Source organism: Pogona vitticeps, chromosome 14, assembly GCF_051106095.1.
Source record: "Pogona vitticeps strain Pit_001003342236 chromosome 14, PviZW2.1, whole genome shotgun sequence".
Lineage (NCBI taxonomy): Eukaryota > Metazoa > Chordata > Lepidosauria > Squamata > Agamidae > Pogona > Pogona vitticeps.
This window is the reverse complement of record NC_135796.1, coordinates 2150462-2170792: the sequence shown is the minus strand read 5'-3', so window position 1 is coordinate 2170792 and position 20331 is coordinate 2150462. Positions and strand designations below refer to the sequence as shown.

Genomic DNA, 20331 nt, shown 5'->3' with positions numbered 1-20331 from the left:
TCCTCCCAGGGCTTGGTTTCCAGTCCCCTGATCTTCCACGTTGCCCTCCTCTGAACTTGCTCGGGTTGCTTGGCCTCCTTCTTCAAGTATGGCATCCCAAACGGGACACAGCACTCAAGAGGAGGACAAGGACTTCACGGGGCCGTCTGTTCATGAAGCCTAAAATCGCATTGGCCTTTTTTGCAGCCACATCCCCCTGTTGGCTCATTTAAGCTTGGGATCGACAACAATGCCAAGCTCCTTCTCGCTCATAGTCTTGCTGAGCCAGGTCCCCCCCCATCTTGTCACTGTGTGTTTGCTTGTGCCCCCCCCCCAGTTGCAGGACTTTGCCTTCGCCCCTCTTGAATTCCATTCTGTTCTTTTCAGCCCAGTGCTCCAGCCTTTCTGGATCATTTTGCATTTTCCCCCTGACATTGCCTTTTCTCTCTCTCTCTCTCTCTCTCTCCCTCCCACCCCTTTTTAGATTTCTCTGCCTTCCTCTGAGCAGGCCACCAGCCCCACAGACAGTTCAAGCCCCAGCTCCGAGGACGAGGACAACAGCACGCTGGGGCTCCTGGGTTCGAAATCCCGCAGCCCCAGCCCGGCCAAGTCGAAGCGCCACCGCAGCCGCAGCCCCAGCCTGGCCAAGTTCCAGGGCTTGATGCTGCGCTCCTCCAGCCGGGACCAGGGCGCCAGCCGCAGCCCCTCCCCGCAGGGCCGGCGCGGCGCGGCCCTCCTGAAGGGCGAGATCCCCAGCATCCAGTTCTCCAAGGACGGCGCCCGGCAGCGCTCCAAGTCGCGGGAGCCAGCCGCCGATGCCCCCCGCTTCCAGGCCGCCTGGTGCTTCGAGGAGAACCCCCTGGCCCGGGCGGCTGACCCCCGCAATCTGGGCCTGCTGCCAGCCGTGCGCCTGGAGACCCTCGACCAAGTCCTGGGACGCCGGCGGGACAGCGCCGACCAGGGGCCGGCTCCTCGGCGCATGAGCCCCACCAGCCCTACCTCGGGGCTGGCGGCCCTTTTCGGCACCTCCCCCCAGGAGGGGGGAGCCCAGGGCCCCAACGGCCAGAGCCACGAGGCGGGCCACTGAGGGGTCCGGAATGGTGAGCCGTCCGCTCTCCGAGCCTCCTGTACCCGTTGCGCTTGCAGCCTCGCTCCCGGCGCCCCGCTCTCTGTGTGCGTGTCTCTCTCTCATGGTGTGATGCAAGACCCGGGCACGGGGCCAGCGCTGGGACCCCCCTGTCCACTTGACAATCAACCCTCCCTGTCTCGGGGCGGCCACTTCTCTCCCATTGTCAGCCATAGGACACCCCCTGAACCCCTCACAGTGTCCTGTGCAGAATCCTCCCCTTCCCACCGAGTCATAACCAGCTGGGTGCTGGTCAAAAAGCCTGCTTAAACTTCTCTTCCCACCTCGGCTCTTGGCCCGTGGCAGCCCACGGAGGGTGGGAGGTCTCCTTCTCCTCCAGAGCCAGAGTGGAGGCTATGGGGTGAGCCACCCATGAGGAGCAGGAGCTTCGTGGGCTTGTTGGAGGGGGGAGCTCACCCTAGTTTGGAGTGTCACCCAATTCCTTCTAAGCAGAATCCAACCCCTCAGTTTTTGGACGGCTGCTGGTGGTTCCCAGGGTCGGGCTTCCCACCCATTGCAGGAAGCTGCCGAAGACGGAGCTAAAGCAGGATGTGAGGAAGGCAGCATGGCTGGGGGGGTCGGCAAAGGCCATCCGAAGCCAGGAGAGGCCCTACCCGGAAAGGAGACGGAGAGAGAGAGAGAGCAGGCACCTGAGCCAGCCTGTTTCTACACCGGTAGCCCTTCTGGGGACTTCACGCTTGGGTAGTAGGGCCGACCATGGTACCAGCGGGCCAGGGATCAGGGGAATCCAGACATTCCTGTTGGACACGGGTGAGGTGGACGCAGTCCAGATTTGGGACCTTGATGGCAGCAGCCATCTGGCTCTTGCTGTTGAAAGCCCTGAAGGAGGGAGAGCCTGGAAGAGGTTTGGGTCCCCTTGGGTGAAATGTGCCCCTGCCCCCATGTGCCTTGGATTTTTGGACCTGGAAGAAGAAAGCCAGGGAGGTGTGGGGGGGGAGGAGGAGGGGGGGCTGGTCTCCCCGCAGACAGATCCATGACCTTCGCTGGGACGAGTTCAGAGTTGATGCCATCTGTCCTGCCTCCCTCCCCAATAAATCATCTACAGACATGAGGATGCGGCTGCGTGGTAGCTTTTTGCCGGAAGGAAAGACGAGGGTCTCTGGAGGGGACTCTGGGCGTGGAGGAGGAGATGGGAGCCTCGCTGCGTGGTGTCATGGCCTTTGAAAGCTCCCTGGTGGAGGTCTCAGTTCTGAAACGCCTCTCCTTCCACGCCCCAAAGCTAAGAAAAGACTCCGGTGGCAACGGGTGGGCACAGGGATCTGGGCCTCTTGGTCTTATTAGGAGTGAAGCCAGGGGTCGGTCAATAGCACCGTGACTCACGAGCCTTCTTGCTTGAACAAACCCTACCATGTGCCACTGTAGGGAAGACCCAAGGGTGCTCACTGTAGCTGCCAGGCTCATGTTGTTGACCCCCTGCACCCCCCTGCTGTTGGGGGAAACAACCCTGTTCCCCCTTTCCACTCAGGGCTGTGCTATTACCTTGGGAAGCCTGATTCAACCCAGATGATGAGCCCGAAAGCCTGGCCTTCTCCCTTAGGTCCGTTCCTCTGTCGGCCACCCCATAAAGTAGTTCAAAACCCCCTCCCACTTCCTGCTAACCTTTTGTGTGTAGAGATCGGAAAAAGATGAGGGACCCCAAAGTGGCAAATTCTCTCTCTCTGCCCTCCCCACCCACCACCATCGAGGGCATTTTTGAACCCATGCCAGATTAAGACAGTGCATCCCTTTTCAACAAGCCCTGTTTTTAAAACAAAACTCAACCCTGCTTGTCGCTCTGAAGCAGGGTTCAGCTCCACGTGCCTGGTGGCGGAGGGATGAATTTGGCACATGGGCATTAAAAGATAATTGGCACTAATTCATCCGTCATTAGCCCAGGGTACGGCTGGCACTACCAGGTTGGGGGTGGGAAGAGAATGTTAAAGTTAGGATGAGGTGTGTTTCTGCCAGGATCTCCTGGGACCCCTCCCCCCCAAACACACACATCAGATTCAAAACAAGCTCACTTTTTACTTTCGAACATCTCCTGCCTCGGATATTTTTCTAAAACCAGGGCTGAACCCGTTGTCACGGCTTCATGCCTGCACCAGTGGATTAGGCCATCGTCGTCATCACGAACTCACCAGTGATTTAAGACTTCCTTTGAGCTGGCTTGGATAGCTTTGTGGTTTAGGTCTCTGACGTGGAGCCAGAGATTGGGAGTTCGATTCCCCACTTGTGTCTCCCGGGAGTAGAGCCAGCCTGGGTAGCCTTGGGCCAGCTGCACAAGAGTCCCAGGGCTCCCCCCAGAAGAAGGGAAGAGGGGAAAACCACTTCTGAGTCTTTTCTACCTGGAAAACCTGAAAAGTGTGGCCATAAGCAGGACTGACTTGACCGCACATTTATGATGATGATGATGATGATGGATTCTAGGGTGCATGAGTTGTGTCCACAATGTGATGAAGTCATACATTCCCTGAAATTCCCCCATGAAGTCTTTGATCCGTGCTATTTTGCCATGAATGAAGCCATCATCTCCATTTTGCACACGGACTTCTTCCTAGGTGTGCTTCCCCCCCCCTCCCCGGCCCCCGTGCTTTGTTTTAAAGGTGGATCCTGCCCTCTAGAGCCATGCCTCTCCCATCTGGGGAAGGTACAGTAATATCTACTTTTTTACAGTTCAAATTTTGTTTCTTCACTTGACAGGGCCAGAAAGGTGGGGGGGGGGGAAATGTGATGGGCCCTGTTGTGGCTACAGCCAGGCTAAGATAAGCTGAGGGCTTGGTATTTTCAGATTCCTGCACGTCACACCATCAGTTTCTTTTCTTTTTTAAAGCAAAGGAGTAACGTAGCCACCCATCCCACTATAGGAAAGCTTCATTTACTGCAATTTTATTTACAAATCCGTCCCCACCTCCAGACCTTTTCCCTCCTAATAAATTACTAGCAAAAATGCAGAGCCTCTGTCTCTGCTCCATAGAAGAGTCTCAAGCTGTGCGTCCTTGAACGAACAATTTCAGTGCAACGAGACAGTTCCTGGCCAGTTTTGGCAACCCCCGTCGGTGGTTTTGGGTCAGAAGACATCATGATGATGTCACGCCGACAGAAGGCGCTGGGTTGCGTCCTGAATCTCAGACAGCCCACTGTGAAACAAGGGGGCCAACCTTCTTTAGACTGAGCGGACCCCCTGGGCCACATTGTGCAGGATCTGTCCCTTGAGGGCCCAGCAGCATCATTCAAAAGACAAAGTGTCCTCCAGACACATCGGGTCTGGATTCATAGCGGGATCCATCTTTGCCGGCCACAAAAACGGCACCAGGTGGCAGCCCGTGGGTTACGCCGGAGTCTGTGGCGCAAGGCGGCCTTCTCTAGGGAAAGCCCTCGCGGGTCTGATCCCTCCAAGCTGGGCTCGGCCACAACCTGGCCCCAGGCCACGTGCCCTCCGTGTCTACGTGGAAAGAGGAAGATCGAGGCTCTGCTCAGCGGGACCCCGCACGGCGGGCAGACCGGGCCAGCTGCATGCATCTGTCAAACAGGCGGAAGGACCCGCCGGGAGGCGCCGGCTGCTGCTCCTGCCGTTTCACTTTGAGGGAGGGGCCCGGGTGCCTGCGCATCAGGCGGTTGGTGAGGTGGCGGGCGGGAGCCACGATGGCCTTGCCCACATCAATGCAGCTGCAAAGGAAAAATGAGAGAAGAGAGAAGATTCAACCTCTGGAAGTTCTCCTGACACTCCTCCTCTTTAGAGCTGGGGTAATCCGCTGGGGCTCTCCAGATAAAGCGGCCTTCTGCTCCCAACAATTCCGGCTAACCCAGTCCTTGGCAAAGCATCATGGGGCCTGTAGTCCAATCACATCTGGGAGTCCACACGTCGACCCACCGATGGACCCAGAAACTGAAGCAGCAGCTCTAATGAACTGCTGGGGAGTTCGGTGGTTTTCGTCTCTGGCCAGAGAGCCAGAGGTTGGGCGTTCGAATTCCCCCACTGGGCTTCCTGGATAGGGGGCTGGACTGGATGATCCCGAGGGTCCCGTTCCAGCTCTGCAGGTCTGTGATTATTTAACCGCTGGAGAGTCCAGGGGGTTGAGGTCTCCGGCTGCAGAGCGTGAGGTTGGGCATCCGATCCCCCCCCCCCGGGGCCTCCTTGACAGACCACACTCAATAACCCCTCGGGGTCCCTCTGAGCCCTGTGCTTCTAAACTGATGGTTCTTATTACCACTGATGGAGTGGTTCATTCTGAGCGCCAGCTGGCCCAGCCGAGGACCTCGACGGCAGAAGATAGGGTGTCCGTCTCAAATGACCTGCAGTGGCTTATGATCTGAAAACCTGGTGGCGACCTGCCTTCCCTCCCACCCTGCTTCCAAACCCTCTCTCTGGCTTTTTCGATGGAAGCTCACGCTCAGCCTGTAGGTTCCCTCCCTCCCTCCGTGACCCCCCACAGCTGCTGCACTCACTTGGGCCACTCTTCCTGCCCCTCCAGGCAACCGGGAGGGGGTTGCAAGACGAAACAGGAGGAGGAGACGTAGCTGGAAAGCACCTCCCCTTCGACCTCGTTGGGACCTTGGTTTCGTCGCAGGAACCGGGCCAGCCTAGGAGAAGAAAGAAAGAAAGGGGGTCTGATTCAAACACCTTTTCTCCTCTTGGCCGTGCAGAAGAAAAGGGAAATCTGCCCCTCACATGATTTGCTGAGTGCAAAAAAAGGGACCCCCTGGTTCCCGCCCACTTCTACTCAAGAGAAATCCACTGAACAGTTGCATTTATATCTCGCTTAAATTCCAATAAGTCTCGGGGAAGCCTGGAAGCAAAGTAGGACGTCGACAACAGGGGTGGGTCCAGGAAGAGCCCATTTCCATCGTCCCCCAACTGGGGACACCCACAAATGTAAAGGCCATCCAAAAAAACCACTACCCCCCAACCACAAACCACTCTGATATCTGGATTGGCTAGCAATCCACTTCCAAATCTAAAATCTACGATAGACCCCCCCTTATCCATGGGATAAGTATCCCCTGATTCACTTATACACGGTCTACAAATATTCAAAGAAAAATCCTATAAATGCATGTTTCTAAAATGGACGGTATCTGAACTGGTAGCAAGATATGATGCTATGTACAGAATTGCTAATATAACAAGGTTCACTATAAACCATATTTTTTAGCATCCGTGGCAGCAGGCTTGAAACCCATCCTCCATGGATATAGGAGTCCTACTATAGTTTTTTTTAATGTTCAATGATGCTGAAGAAACTCCTGTTGCCTGATTTAACAGGTGGACTGCTGCTACTGCTGGAGGCTTCCAGCATTGAAGAGCCACTTGGAATTTGCTGGATGAAGCGTTTCCAGCCCAAAGCCCCTCTACGGAGTGTGCGTTTTTCTCTTGAAATTTGTATGCCCCCAAACCTTATACGCACACATACATAAGAAAAGCAGAAGTGGCTTCTTCCAGGAGCTGAGGCTCTCCAAATGGGGCCTGGGTGCCTAGGATCTGCTGGCAGGGATCTGCAGCATCCCATCTCCAGCAGTAGGGAAGGTGGGGGTTCGCTCCTCCGTTCTCCCCCCCAACCCCACTTTTTGGTCCTCAAGCAGAGGCTGGACTGCCACCAGCTGTCTTTAGCTAGTCCAGGCAGGCCTAGACGGACAAGACATTCGCAGCTGTCTGGAAACCCAGTGCCATAAGTTCTCTTTGCTCCTTCCACAAAATCATGAATCACAGGACTGTAAAGGCCGGAGCGGATGCCAAGAGTAGCTCATCCTCAGCTGAAGCAGGAAATCTGCAGCTCATGCATCCTTGGCAGGTGGTCCTCCAACCTCTGCTTAAAAACCTCCAGTGATGGAGAGACCAATCCCCCCCCAAGGCAGCCCCTTCCATTGCCAAACAGCTCTTATTGCCAAGAAGGTCTTCCTAATGTTCAGTCCAAATCACTTATTTAGTCATTTGAATCCAGAGTCCCGAGCCCTACCCTCTGGAATTGGGAGGAGACAAACTTGCTCCGTCTTCCATGTGGCAGTTCTTTATATACGTAGCTTTCATGCCACCTCTCCGTCTTCTCTTCAGTGGCAGTAGTGAGGTCCCCAGATGTTCCTGGACTGCCACTCCCAGAAATCCTGGCCAGCACAGCTAGTGGTGAAGGCTTCTGGGAGTTTTAGTCCAAGACCACCTGGGGACCCCAGGTTGGGCAACCACTGGTCTAAGGCTCAACAGGCTCCGTTCTCTCAACTGGCCTTCAGAGGGCTTGGCTTCCATCCTCTTCGTGGCCTCCTAAAATCATGTACCAGCTTCTCAATATTTTTCTTACACTTCCGTAACCCTCTTTCCAGCTCGCTCAGCCCCTGCGATGGGTCCATAATTAGGAGACCCTCGTCACTCACCGGCGGGTACAGTTGCAGTGGAAGAGCGTACGGGAATCCGTGTTGTGCAGCTGGTATTTGACCTCGTGGGGCGCAATCCTGTACGGGCACTGATCCAGGCGTCGGTAGCAGCTGCAGCTCTGGGACGGAGCTGGAGAGAAAAACCAGCAGGGGAGAGGAGGATGCTGAATTTGGGGATTGCAACAGGAGTCAAACACCCGCCTTGGCCACACTGGACTGTCCATCTCCTCTGGTCTTGGAAGCGAAACACCCCAACTGGAACATAACTATATTGCAGGTGGCTGGAAGTGTACCTCTGGCTTTGAAAAATACGTATTATATAAAAGGGGAATCACGGTGCTTGGAAGTTTAAGAGAGCAGTTAGACAAAACTCTCTTGCTGCAGAATTGAGGTTTGTGTGTGTGTGTGTGCAGAGAAACCACGAAAGCAGGTTTGGGGGTTGTGTCCCATCTGCCACTGCTCTCTCAGCACCTTTGGAAAGACTGGTGGTGGGATGTCATTTCTCCCGTTTGTCCTGAAACAGAGGTACACTGCTTCTGTGGAGGGAGGCTCCATTTTGGCAACACAGGCACCATAGCCAGGGGTGGTGGTGTAGCTATGGAAGTTCCTGGGGGACCTCTTTCAGCCCGACCTACCTCACAGGCTTGTCGTGAGGACAGGAAGAGGGAAGCTGCGTATGTTGCCTTGAGCTCACAAGGTGGGAGTCATCTGGTGACTCCAGTTCCAGAGGTGCCAGGAATCCACCCCAGGTTTTCCCAGGAGTTGTCCAAGGTACTGAACCAATGGGTGGGAATGGATTCAGCACTCTGGACAGCAGCTGAAAAGTTTCCCCCTTATCAATTCCTTGAAATTCTTCAATTCCCTTCTAATGCCACCTTGTTGCATCCAGTTCTGCCAGGTGGCTAGGATTTGTGCAAAGGAGAGCTTACTTTTGGCAAACAAAGATCCTTTACTGGATCTTGAACCCTGGGAGACCCCGAGTTCCAATCCTGAGACAGACTCAAGATTTCCACCCCTTAGTCAGTCCCCAACGAAACGGGTGCCCAGAAACCACCCACGCACCTGAACTGCTGGAGGTAACAGCATCTCCATGCCCTCCAGCACCAGAGACAGGCTTCCCTTTCTGCCCCACGTCCTTGGGAAGCCCAGAAACATCTGTGTGGGTTTGCTGGACGTTCTGGGGATCCGTGGGGAGACCCACACCCGTCTTCCACAGGCCAGGTTCTGACGTGCCTTCAAGGGTGGGTCGCAGTGGTGGTAGAGTCCCTGTCCATCTAGGGGTGGGTCCCGAGCTTGAGGCCACGGGGGGCCACGTGACAAGATCTGACTCCAAGACCGGGGTCGGGGCAGCAACAGAACCCCACGGCCCAGAAGGTTCCGGATGCAGACCACCGGGCGCCTCCGTGGCCTTTGATCTGAAGCGCTTCCGGTTCTTTCGGTTCTTCCGATGGCGCTTCCGGCCCTTTCCCTTGCGCTTTCTGGGCCGGGCCGGTGTTGTGGCTGGGCCGGGTCCTTCCGTCGACAACAAGAGGGGCTGGTAGTGAGCCTGCGAAACTAGGTGAGCCAAAGGCATGAGGCCGTACGCCTTACACCTAGGAAGGGGAGGAAGAAGACCAGCCGGTCATCCACAGGATTGGGGCCTCCCCGTAGCCTTGAGGTAGGGGCTAATTTCAAATTAACAAGAGGCGTTCTGTGCATCTGCCTATCCATCATCAAGTCACTATCTATTGATCAATCATGAATTCATTATTTATTTATCTATCAACTCATTCTATCCATCCATCTATCATGAATTAATTATCTATAATCAACTCAGTCTGTCTGTCTGTCTGTCTGTCTATCTGTCTATCTGTCTGTCTATCTATCTATCTATCTATCTATCTATCTATCTATCTATCTATCTATCTATCTAATTTAATCTATCTATCTATCTATCTATCTATCTATCTATCTATCTATCTATCTATCTAATTTAATCTATCTATCTATCTATCTATCTATCTATCTATCTATCTATCTATCTATCTATCTATCTGTCTGTCTGTCTGTCTGTCTGTCTGTCCGTCCGTCCGTCCGTCCGTCCGTCCGTCCGTCCGTCCGTCCGTCCGTCCGTCCGTCCGTCTGTGGCTGGAACTCCTTATCTACCTTCCTATCAGTCATCAATTGATAATTTCTCTATGTGGACTTCATTATTTACCATCCATCCATTCTCTCTCTCTGTCTCTCTACCGACCGACTCTCTATCTCTCCAGCTCTCTCTCTCTCTCTCTAACAGGATGCAACCCCCTCCCAAACAGCAACAAAGCAAAAACAAGCCCCGTAGGTGGTGCGCAAAGCCGTCGTCTCCCTCTCCCCCCTCCTGCCCCCCCTGGGGGGGCGCCCGGCCACTCACCCGCCCCACCAGTGCCACTCCAGACACTCTTCGCTCTCCTCCAGGACGAAGCAGGGCACCTCCAGCAGGTTGAAGAAGCTGATCCCGATGAAGTTGGAGATGGGGTCGTTGAGGTCCCTCAGGCACTGCCGGAACCTGTCAAGGGAGACGGACCTGTCACAACGGCGGGGGGGGGGGGGAGGAGAGCCGCTGGGGACCTGCACCCCTTGCGCCCAGTCTTGGACGGATCGTTTTCCAGCCAAACGGGTTTTTCTGCCCTTCCCAGCCCGGCCCCCTCCAGTGAGCGCAGCCCACGCAGAGGCTGGGAAGTGCTGGCACGAACCACCAGTTTTTTTGGGGGGGGGGGGGTCTCTGCCCATCTCTAAGGGAACTGAATCATCCCAGCATCATCCCACAAGCAGAGGTGATGGTTCAAAGGCTCTCCACCCGCGAGCGGTCTTCACCAGCCCATTGATTATGGATCGTTCCCAACCTGGCTGGTGCCACATCTTGACTGGATTACTAACGAGGCAAGGTTTTTGAGACCCACCCCCTCCAAAGCCCCCCCCAGAAACAACCTCAACCAGCCTCCAAAGCTGGCCAGGGGCAGCCCCGCAGGGAGAACCTTATGCACTGGAACCGACCAACCTTCACAATCACTGATCTCCAGATCCTGTTGCACTACAAACCCCATTATCCTTGACCAGGCTCCCCGCTTGGGGGGTGGGGGTGATGGAAATTGCAGTCAAACCTTCCCCCAGGGTGCGAGCGGTGAGAGGATCAACAAGCCCACCATCCCTGGCCAACGGCCATGAAGAGAAGGATGGGCCGTGTTGTCCAAGGCCAGCGGCTACTAAAGAGCCATAAAGTATGGGAAGGTCGCCCTGCCCGAATACTCACCGCTCATCGCAGTCGCAGTGGGAGATGGTGTGGAGGCGATAATTCCGCATCCCATACTTGTAACCCAGGGCAGCGATCTGAGCCTCGCAGAGGTCATGTTCCCGGCAGCAGACATCCGGGCCTTGGAAAACCCCTGCAAACAAGAGAGACAGGATCAGACCCATGGGGGGGGGGGGAGAAGGGAAACTTGGAAGGTCCAGGGGCCAGTTTCACTTTCTTGAGTCCCATCATAGGCTGCATCGCCTCCAAGAAAATGGGTGAGTCTTGCGTTTCTTTGTCACAACGAGAAAGTCACTTTCTATAGAAATAAAAAAGGAAGATGCCCCCCCAAACCTCTCAGAAAAAGGCTTCCCCCCCCCCAACGGAAACCAAACCCTAGACTTTGCTTCCAAGCAGAACTGTAGCCATCAACTGCTTTGAGGAATGAAAAAAAAAGGCATTTTTTAAATGGGGATTCTGACCAGGGGGAAAACTCTGCAGGGCTGATGTTCTGCAACAGTAGCAGCTCCACTGCTGCCCCCTACAGGTGATGGAGAGAGTTTGCAAAAGGAGATTTCTCCGCTCCCTGCTAAGCAGTGGGTGCAGCAACCTCTGGACGCAGAAGCCCGCCAAAGGTGGTTCCCCCCTATTTTAAGGGAAAGGGGGTGCACCTTGTTTGTTCTCCGGGGGAGGGGGCTTCAGGTGAGGGTGACCTGAAGGAGGAGATGATGGTCCCCCTTTATCCCTTCAGCTAGAAGGTTCTGGCTGTTGTAAGCACACAGACAGCACGGGAGAATCGCCTCCCTGGATGAGACCCAAAGGCGCCCAGCAGCCAGCCTCTGCCAGCTATCAGGCAAAACCCCGTGGGAAGCTTCTGAACAGGGCTGGCCCCTTGTTCTTTACCTGGCCACTGTTGCCAGCCCAAGATAGACTGCCTCTGCATAGGGAGGTTCTGTTTACCCCTCCGTCTCAGCTGAACTACGGTCTGTTAAACGGGCCTGATCCTTTTTCAAAGCTATCTAGGTGATCCCCCAACCACCCAGGGGTTCCTAAACTTGGGTAAACTCTGGTCTTCTTAAGACTGCAATTCCCAGAAGCCTTCACCACCCGCTGTGCTGGGCAGGATTTCTGGGAGTTGCAGTCCAGGGACACCATAGTTGAGAAGCACTGCCAATCATCACTTCTGGTGGCCATGAGTTCTGTAGGTGGACCACTCCTCATGCTTGCCGACCCTTCCCAGATGTCTACTTCAAAGACTCCTCTTTTGCTTTACCTCTGCAAATACTGTATATGCAGAAACTGCTAGATCCCCCTGATATTTTTAAAAGGAAAGGGTGGCTCTCCTGGAGATCCCGCCTCAAGCCTTAACCCCGTTGGCTGCTCCCCTCCCCCAATAATACAGCAGGGCCACGGTATCTGCAGGGGAATCGGTTCCAAGTCCCCCCCCCCCCGCGGATGCTGAAAAAACGCGGATGTATCGAGACGCTATCCATGCGTGCTCTCAGGATCCGTCTAGTCGCCCGTTCTGATCAATGCACGCTGGAAACAGGTACGGATAAGTATTCCTGGCGCTTTTAATTTAATATTTAGTATCTGGAGCCCTCGGATAAGTGACTCAGCGGATAGCCATCCCGCGGATGGAAGGGTCCTACTAGCGGCTGAGAGTTTCTTTTTTGTTTTAATGTACAGTACATGCTCCTCTACATGCTCGCGTGCTTTTCTCTGCCCTGCGCCGGCCAGGACTCCGGCGTCAAGGTCGTTTTTCCGCGTGGCTCGGCCCGGCTTCCGTCCCTTCCTCGACGGCGGGCCAACGAGGCTCCAAGCCGCCCTCCCCCCCCCCTCCGACGCGACCCGTCTCACCTACCGAGCTCCGAAGCGTTGGCCGCCGAGTCTCCGGCGCCGCACCAAAGCGTCCCGGGCATGGTCCAGCCGCGCCGGACCCGCGGGCGCCCCTTCGGCTCCATCCTTCCCTGGGGCGCCGGGGGGCCAAGCGTCCCTTGGGGGGGCTCTTCCTCCTCCTCCTCCGGAGGAGGATGCTGGGCTCCCGTGCAGACACCCTTGCGCGCCTCCAGCGCCTCCAGCCACCGCGCCAGCTCCGGCCCCCCGACGGCGCGTCCCAGCCCGGGGCTCCCGGCCGCCGCGCACCAGCCCCGGTACCAGGGGATCGCCGTCCCCTCGGTGCGCCAAGCGCAGGCCAGGAGCCGCCCGCGCGGGTCCCAAACGCTCTGCACCAGGGCCGGCGGCCGCCCGTCGGGGCGCCTCCAGAGGAAGCTCAACCACCGGGCGCCGCCGGGCGCCGTGGCCACCGTCGGGCAGGAGGTGGTGGCCGGGCTCCACCAGCCCCTCGCCCCGCCGCCGGGCTCCGGCACAGCCAGGGCGGCCACCAGCCAAGGCGGCAGCAGCAGGAAGAGGAGGAGGAGCCGCGCCGACTCCACCATGCCAGCAGCCGCGGAGCGAAGGACGGGCGGGCGCCGAATGAATGGAGCGCTCGCGCTCCCGGCCGCGCTCTTTACCCGGGAAGGGCCCGGCCCCGACGGCGCCCCGGGATTGGGCGGCTGGGCGGCACGCCCCCCCCTCAGCCCCGCCCCGCCCCGCCCCAGCCGCCGGCTCCAGCGCAGCGGCCCGTAGAAGCACACCAAGCGCGGCAGGGCTGGGCGTGGGAACGACGCCCCCGCGAGGTAGCCTTGGCCCTTCCCAAGGGCCCGGAGGGGGCTTGTGTCGGAGGTTCCGCCTCTGCCTCCCGGGCCCTCGGACGTCCTCCGCAGCTGGCTTGGTCGGTGGATCGGGCCCCACTGCCTCCAGCCGGTGGGCGCCTCTTGGCCAATCACGGGCAACCTCCCCCCTTTTTATAAAGAGATGACACCTCCCATCATGCTTCTGCGCTCTAGTCGGGGCTTTGTAGTCACCCACCTCAAAGGCGCCTTCTCCAGCCTCTGGGCTTCACGCAGTACTTGCAAGGAGGGCTCGGGGGAGGGGGGGGCGCACCACAGACCTCCTTCTGCCCCTTTTCATGGAGGCTCCCTTCTTTGCCATCAGAACCACCAGCATGGCTGTCTGGGAGCAGATCTAAGGCCCACATGGTTTGCGCCTCCCATCCTTCCAGGTTATTCATAAGATGTACAAGGCCATCCATCACCTGTGCCCAGTACTCAGAGGTAGACTGCACCTGGCCATGAAGGTTCTGCTCCTTTCTACCATGGTTAATAAATGCAGCCATGGCCCTATCCTACCTGAGCAGCTGTTTCCATAGGTTTGTGTGTGTGTGTGTGTGTGTGTGTGTAATGTTTATCAAATATACTTACATGCCTCTGTAGATAATGCATGCATGCGTATGTAGGTGTACATAAAACTGTGTGCAAGAGACATAAAATGCTTTCTCCCCTTCCAAACTTCAGACTCTGAAGTCAGCTTTGCTTGAAAGACCCAGAGAGTCACTTGGCTTTCCACCCCTGTGCTAATTCCGCAATTAGATGAATTTGCATATTACCTAACCCTAAAAGGAGCTCCTTTCCTCAGCCTTCTTAAACGGGGAAAGGGCTGAAAGGGAGCAGGAAGGGAGGAGGCAATGGGTCTCCACAGGTGCTCTTGGGGTGTGTGTGGCAGAAGGGCTCCCCAGGTGCCGGGGAGGCGAAAAGGTCCCTGCTCCAGAGGGTCCCCATCCTGCTCCAATGCCTAGCACAGGGCCTCTGAATCTGCCGCTTTTCTCCTTCCCCTTGGCCCAAAAGAGGCCAGGGGTGACTCACCTGCATCATCCGATGGTGATGCTCGGGGAAAGGACCGCCCAGAAAAGGTGAGTCAGGAGCTGGAAGAACAGGTGAAGAAAGAAAAAAAGAGGGAGGGAGGGAGAGAGAGAGAGAGAGCGCCTGCCCTTCCAAATCAGCGCCAACTGTTTCTCCAGAAATCCTACTCCAGAGAAGAGGGACGACAGGACAGAAGACTTTGGAATGTTGACGGCAATTGTATTTTTGGACCCCAAACATCTCTATTTCTGGGGGATGGCCGAGGAAGGTCAGTTCTGGCCGGTGGAGGCTGGTCCCTTACGGCCGCGAGGGCACTGCCCGTCTGAGGCGAAGGGCACTCGTGGGCAAACCCACCTCTGCTTCCTTTCCATCCACACTCAGGGAGGTTGGCAGGTCTTTGGGTCCCGAGTTCGAGTCTTTTGGTGCCAAGTCCCGAGTCCCAACTTTGAGTCCCTATTAAAAAGAAGCTCCCCCCCCTTGAAAAAAAGGTACGGGTAGGTGATTTCCAAGATGCGAATTGAATCTGAGGAATTAAAAAAAATGAACTGAGTCCAGTTGCCAGTGTGACTTGACGACGGGTCCCATGAGCTGAGTCCGCTCCCTGCTCATGCAGGTGTGAATGCCACCTTGTCTGTGTCTGCTGCTCTTTCTCTCTCTGTGTATGGATACCCCGTTTCTGCCCTGCCCTCTGCCAACCTTGGTCTCCGTCCACGTTCCTTCCACCCTGCCAACCACAGTGGGCACCAGCTGTTGTGGGTGCCTGCGTCGGGAGATTGGCAAGACCGTCACGATGAGAACATTTACGCTTTTTCAAGAAAAAGGGACGAAGGCTCAAAGGGTCACCATCTAATTTTCCTCAAATTCATCAGCAGATGTGTTTAAAAAAACCCTAAAACCTCAATCACAGAGCAGTTCTCCAACCGCTTCCAATTTATCTGGGTCGCACCCAAGTCAGAGGTCCTGCGCCTTGGGTCCCCAGATGTTCTTGGACTACAACTCCCAGAAATCCTGGCCAGCACGGCTGCGGGTGAAGGCTTCTGGGAGTTTACGTCCAAGAATATCTGGGGACCCAAAATTGGGAACCACTGCTAGAAGGTGAAAGGCAAATCGCATTCTAAAAACAGCCGAGTAATATAGTTTAATTCTTCCTAAGCCATGAATGAACTTCTCCTTCCAGGGTTACATGCAGTGGCTTCCCTTCTCGGCTGCTGTCCTCATACACCTAAGGTTCTTCTTTTTATTTCCGACAAATTCAGTGGCCACCCTTGCTCAATGATTTACTAAGACAACCACAGTGTCCACACTTGGGAAGCCAAGCCTGCATTTTATATCAAACATAGTATATTGGGTAGTTGCTCATGAATCTACACTTGATCAAATATTTATTCTCAGCGATTCACCTCTAGATTCAGCTGCCCTCTAAATTTTCAGGGCAAAGCCCTATTTTCTCCACCCGAATTATGGCCCTGGAAAAGTTTTTTTTATTTATCCGGCTCTTTGTTTATATTGTGGCTACCCAGTTGTTTCTACCTTCTCTGTCCCCGCAGGGAAAGCTGCTCTGTGTTCAAATGCTTGGTGATGTGGCGCTTTTGGGTGATAAGAGGCTGATAACAGTTATCAGCCTTGGCGTGGTTTGTGTTGGCTGGAAAGAGTTGTGTGAACCTCGGGTGACTCTCGGATGTTAGTGGCAGGGCTGTAGAATGGTTTATCAAGACGGCCAATATATATCTTTTAATCTGGCGCTGAATCAAGAGATGGAATAATTTCCCCCCATCACATGTCAAGTTTTCCGTGTTTATTAAATTTATTGTGTGCAGCAGCTTTTTAGCTGATGTGCACCACCGTTACCGATTTTCTAACCATGCATAATAAAAACTTGGGAGGAGGTTATAATAATAATAATCTGAGAACTGCGCAGGTGGAAGGGATCCTATGGATCGCCAAGTTCAGACGCTGCCAAGGAGATACCGTGGAGAAATAAACTCCCAATCAGATTAGCTAAATCACTGAGCTATCTGGCAGGCTTGGAGGGGTCTGTGTTTTCCTGTACCCATGCCAGCCAGGAAAAAATGCTACGCTTGTTAAATTTTTGCCTGCTGCGTCTGTACACTTGTCCTATTCACCTTTGGCTAACTGTGTTTGTCTATTTTCTCCAGCGGGATGTGATTTCTATCTTGATCTGAAAGCGAGCCACCACACGACGGCGAAGCCTCTAGTCCAGGGGCAGGAATGGCCTTCCAGAACTTTTTCGAACTGCAAAATAACTCGTATTGCGCTTTGACGAGAGCTGTAGGTCAATGTTCAGAGTCTGACTATGCAACACTGAGGTCTTCTCTCTCTCTCTCTTTAGAGTCTTCTAGGGTCTCACCCAGGTTTCCCTCGGCTCTCTGAGGCATCTGGGCACTTCAGGACTGGAAACCGAGTCGTAGATGGCAGATCCGGGCATGTTTCGCCTTGAGAAAAAAGGACGGAGAGGAGATAGAATAGCACTTTTCGAAGATTTGAAAGAGAGCGGAGGGTAGAACCTGTTCTTGATCATGCCAGAGTGCAGGGCACGTCAGAATGGGCTCAAGCAACAGGAAGCCAGATTTCTGCTGAATATCAGGAAAAAAGTCTTAACTGTTAGAGCAGTACGATGAGGGAACCTGTGGCCTCGGGAGGTGGGGAGCGCTCCCAGCGCTGGTGGCCATCCAGAGAGAATGAGGCAATGACCTCTCAACACATCCGGATCTGTTTTGATACGGATTCCTGCACGGATCAGGGGTCTGGACTCGGTGGCCCCTCCCCACTCCTTGATACTGTTCTACGATTTGGGATTCTGAGAATCTAGAATTTTTGTCCTTCAAGCATGGCCTGCCCTGGGGTACCCATGGCGATGCCCAGCGCAGAAGGCCAACGGGTAAACCAAAGAGACAAGGAACTTACTTGAAGAAAATAGATTCCAATGAAAAGATTCCGGGGTGTGTGTGTTTCTGAGCCCTGAAATAAATCCCTGTTTTTTCTTCTCTGGGAGATGCCCACTTTGTAAACCCGAGGTCCCCCTTTCACTGAGGGCTTATCTCTCCCTGGGCCTCTCTCGTTATGCCAGCTGATGCTCACACACCCATCTCTTGTCTGCACACCAAGCCAATGCACACCTCGCCTCCCTCCTGCGTGCCAATCTGTTCCTCTCAAAACCTGTCTGTGCCAGCCGACCCACTTATGTCATCTCTCCAGATCTGCCAGACAAGCTGCAAAAGATTTTGTCTCCGGTGTGTGGCGCCAGGCAACACCTCCCCCCACGCCTGTCTTCCTCCTCAATCTTCGCCAAGAAACAGGTGCCCGGATTGCGATGCTGCTTACCCAACTGACACATCCACCCCGTGCCCTTCCCAGGCACAGTTCCACATCACGGTGGGTCTGCTGCCCCACACATCCAGAGTCTCCTTCCGTGTCAGTCAATGCTTTAAACAGGTGGCACGAGGTGGGGGGAAGGCATAGCACAGCAAAGCAAAGCACAGCGCAGCAAAACAAAGCACAGCACAGCACAGCAAAGCGCAGCACAGCACAGCAAAGCGCAGCAAAGCAAAGCGCAGCAAAGCAGAGCACAGCAAAGCAGAGCACAGCAAAGCGTAGCGCAGCAAAGCATAGCACAGCAAAGCAAAGCGCAGCAAAGCACAGCACAGCAAAGCGCAGCAAAGCACAGCAAAGCACAGTAAAACAAAGCATGCCGCTTATCTTAGACCTGCAGAGCTGGAAGGGACCCTCTGAATCACTGAGTCCAGACCCTGCCAGGGAGTCACAGTCGGAAATCGAACTCCCAACCTCTGGCTCCACAGCTTGAGACCTCACCCACTGAGCTATCCAGCTGTCTTTATACCACCTCAGAGTGATTAATGCACTCTCTGGGTGCTTCACAGTTCAGTTATGCAGGCTTACCAGGACTTGAATTGCAGGACTCAAATTTGATTTGGTTCCCCCCCCCCCCATGACTTGGACTCAACTTATGACTCGGAACCTACCTGCCCCTCCTTTTTTTCTGGGGGAAAAAGCTTGTTTTTAATAGGGGCTCAGACTCGGGACTGGGACCCCAAGACTTGGCCGACATCCCTGCTGGGTCACTCCGTTTGCCGACCTTGGAAGGATGGAGCCGGCGACCTGAACTCTTTGGGATTGAACTCAGGTTGTGAGCAGAGTCTCAACTGCAGGACTGCAGTCTAACCCCTGAGCCATTCATGTCCTCATTTCTCTCTCCACTAGCTAAGCCAGAAACCCCACCCATCCCCATTCACCCCCATATTTCTGTTTTTCTGGGGCTACCCCATCTGTCTCTCAAATGCAGCTCCACCGTTGCCTGTCTTGCCCCCTCACCTTGGTTGTCTATTTGGTCCTCCCTCTGCCGTGGCCTCGTCCATTTCTGCATCATCTCCCCACGAGCCCCTCGGCTTTTCTCATCACACAGGGATGCCTCTGATACAGATCAGCAGGAATGTAGGGTTGGGTTTAGGGAAATTTACCCCTGGGTGCGCCAGGCAGTTCTACACACCCAGTGGAATTCTGGAGGTTGTCGTCTGCTGACTTCTGCAGCTCCTGCAGTTTGTGTTATGGATAATGGGCTCATTTCATCACAATTCTCGAAATTTTGGATTAGCCGGGACTGTGACATCATCATCCTTGTTGGGAGAAATGCGGCATAGAAATAAAACCCATCCTCCTCATCATTGTCTAAATGCTGCAGAGCTGGGAGAGATCATTGAGTCCCGGCTTCTGTCAAGGAGCCACACTGGGGAATCGAACTCCCAGCTCCTGCCTCCATCGCCACCCTCTACCATCCCTCTTGTTCATTCATTGCATAGCTGTTATCCTGAGAGTAGCTGGAGCCGAAATAGGGTTTTTTTCCCCCCAGAAAAGTATTTCAGGGCGGTTTGGTCTTGAAAAGGCAATCAAAAGCCATTAGCTTTACAAAAGACCGAGTCATCGGTTGTCCTGCTCTCCTACAGGGAGGTTGCCACATGCGTTACACAAGAGGTGGACTTCCTTTCTTTAGGAGGGGGCCCTGCCCTCCACCCTTCTTTGAGACCATAGACTGGGCAAGGTGGTGCCACAATGAGGAGGCAAGCCATCGGCTTCCAGCTTTGCGGCTGAGGCTGAAGGGGGATTACATTTGATCCCCTTTGAGATTTGGCAAGACAAACTTGTCCTGGCTACACAAATTGATTTGTGGGGGAGCGTTTCTTCCCATGCCTAGTAGTGGAGCGGCCCCTTGTTTTCCTCTTGCAGTGTTTCTCTACATTTGTTTGTTTATTTATTTAAAATCTTTTTACCCCACCTTTTTTTTTTAAAGAAAGAGACCCAAGGCAGCTTACATTCTTGAAAGGCACTGTTTAAAGCTGAAAACAGTAAGAATTCAAATATATTAAAAAAGGATCAAACGGATGCCATACTGAAAGACGGTCCACAAACCAACACCAAAAGCACATTCAAAGCAGTAAAGGCACAACAATGCAATTAAAAAAAAAATCCCACTCAGGCAGCCACTCATTCAGAGAAAGCCTGCTGGAAGAGAGAGGTCTTATTTGCCTGCTTGTAGAAGGACAGCCAAGACGGGGCCAGTCCGGCGTCCAGTGGGAGGGAGTTCCAGAGTCTAAAAGAGCAGCCACAGAGAAGGCCCTCTCCCAAGTGCACTTGTGGGGGGGGGGGCGAGAGAAAGGCCTCTGTGGAAGATCTTAATGCTTAGGCAGGCTCATAGAAGGAGATGCCGTCTTTTCGACAGCTTGGACCTAAGCCGTTTAGGGCTTTACTGGTTACAACCAACACTTTGAATTCTGCCAGGAAATGGATCGGCTGCCAGTGGAGCTGCTGTAATGGCGTGTGTGTGTGTGTGTGTGCAT

At 54.5% G+C, this 20331-nt stretch overlaps 2 protein-coding genes across 2 annotated transcripts in view; one reads left to right on the top strand and one right to left on the bottom strand.

Annotated features, from left to right (window-relative positions):
• The window catches only part of INPP5J (inositol polyphosphate-5-phosphatase J), a 29284-nt gene extending 27107 nt beyond the window's left edge, over positions 1 to 2177 (top strand). Inside the window, exon 13 of the mRNA XM_072983287.2 lies at positions 464 to 2177. Coding sequence (XP_072839388.2) covers positions 464 to 1066 — 603 coding nt within the window. The 3' untranslated portion in view covers positions 1067 to 2177. The remainder of the gene's footprint in view (positions 1 to 463) is intronic.
• Positions 2178 to 3967: 1790 nt separating this feature from the next.
• On the bottom strand, positions 3968 to 13213 carry PLA2G3 (phospholipase A2 group III). Its single transcript, XM_020800825.3, has 7 exons — positions 12586 to 13213; positions 10743 to 10875; positions 9864 to 9998; positions 8534 to 9063; positions 7472 to 7601; positions 5555 to 5689; positions 3968 to 4774 (listed from the first exon to the last, which is right to left on the bottom strand). The coding sequence occupies exons 1-7, from the start codon at positions 13157 to 13159 to the stop codon at positions 4582 to 4584; spliced, it is 1830 nt and encodes a 609-aa protein (XP_020656484.3). The 5' UTR covers positions 13160 to 13213; the 3' UTR covers positions 3968 to 4581.
• Positions 13214 to 20331: the final 7118 nt, after the last annotated feature.

Coding starts and splice junctions, on each gene's coding strand:
- PLA2G3 (XM_020800825.3), bottom strand. CDS start 13,159: ATGGTGGAGTCGGCGCGGCTCCTCCTCCTCTTCCTGCTGCTGCCGCCT. Junction 9,999..10,742: donor CACTGCGACTGCGATGAGCG/GTGAGTATTCGG, acceptor CTCCCTTGACAG/GTTCCGGCAGTGCCTGAGGG. Junction 5,690..7,471: donor CACTGCAACTGTACCCGCCG/GTGAGTGACGAG, acceptor TTCTTCTCCTAG/GCTGGCCCGGTTCCTGCGAC.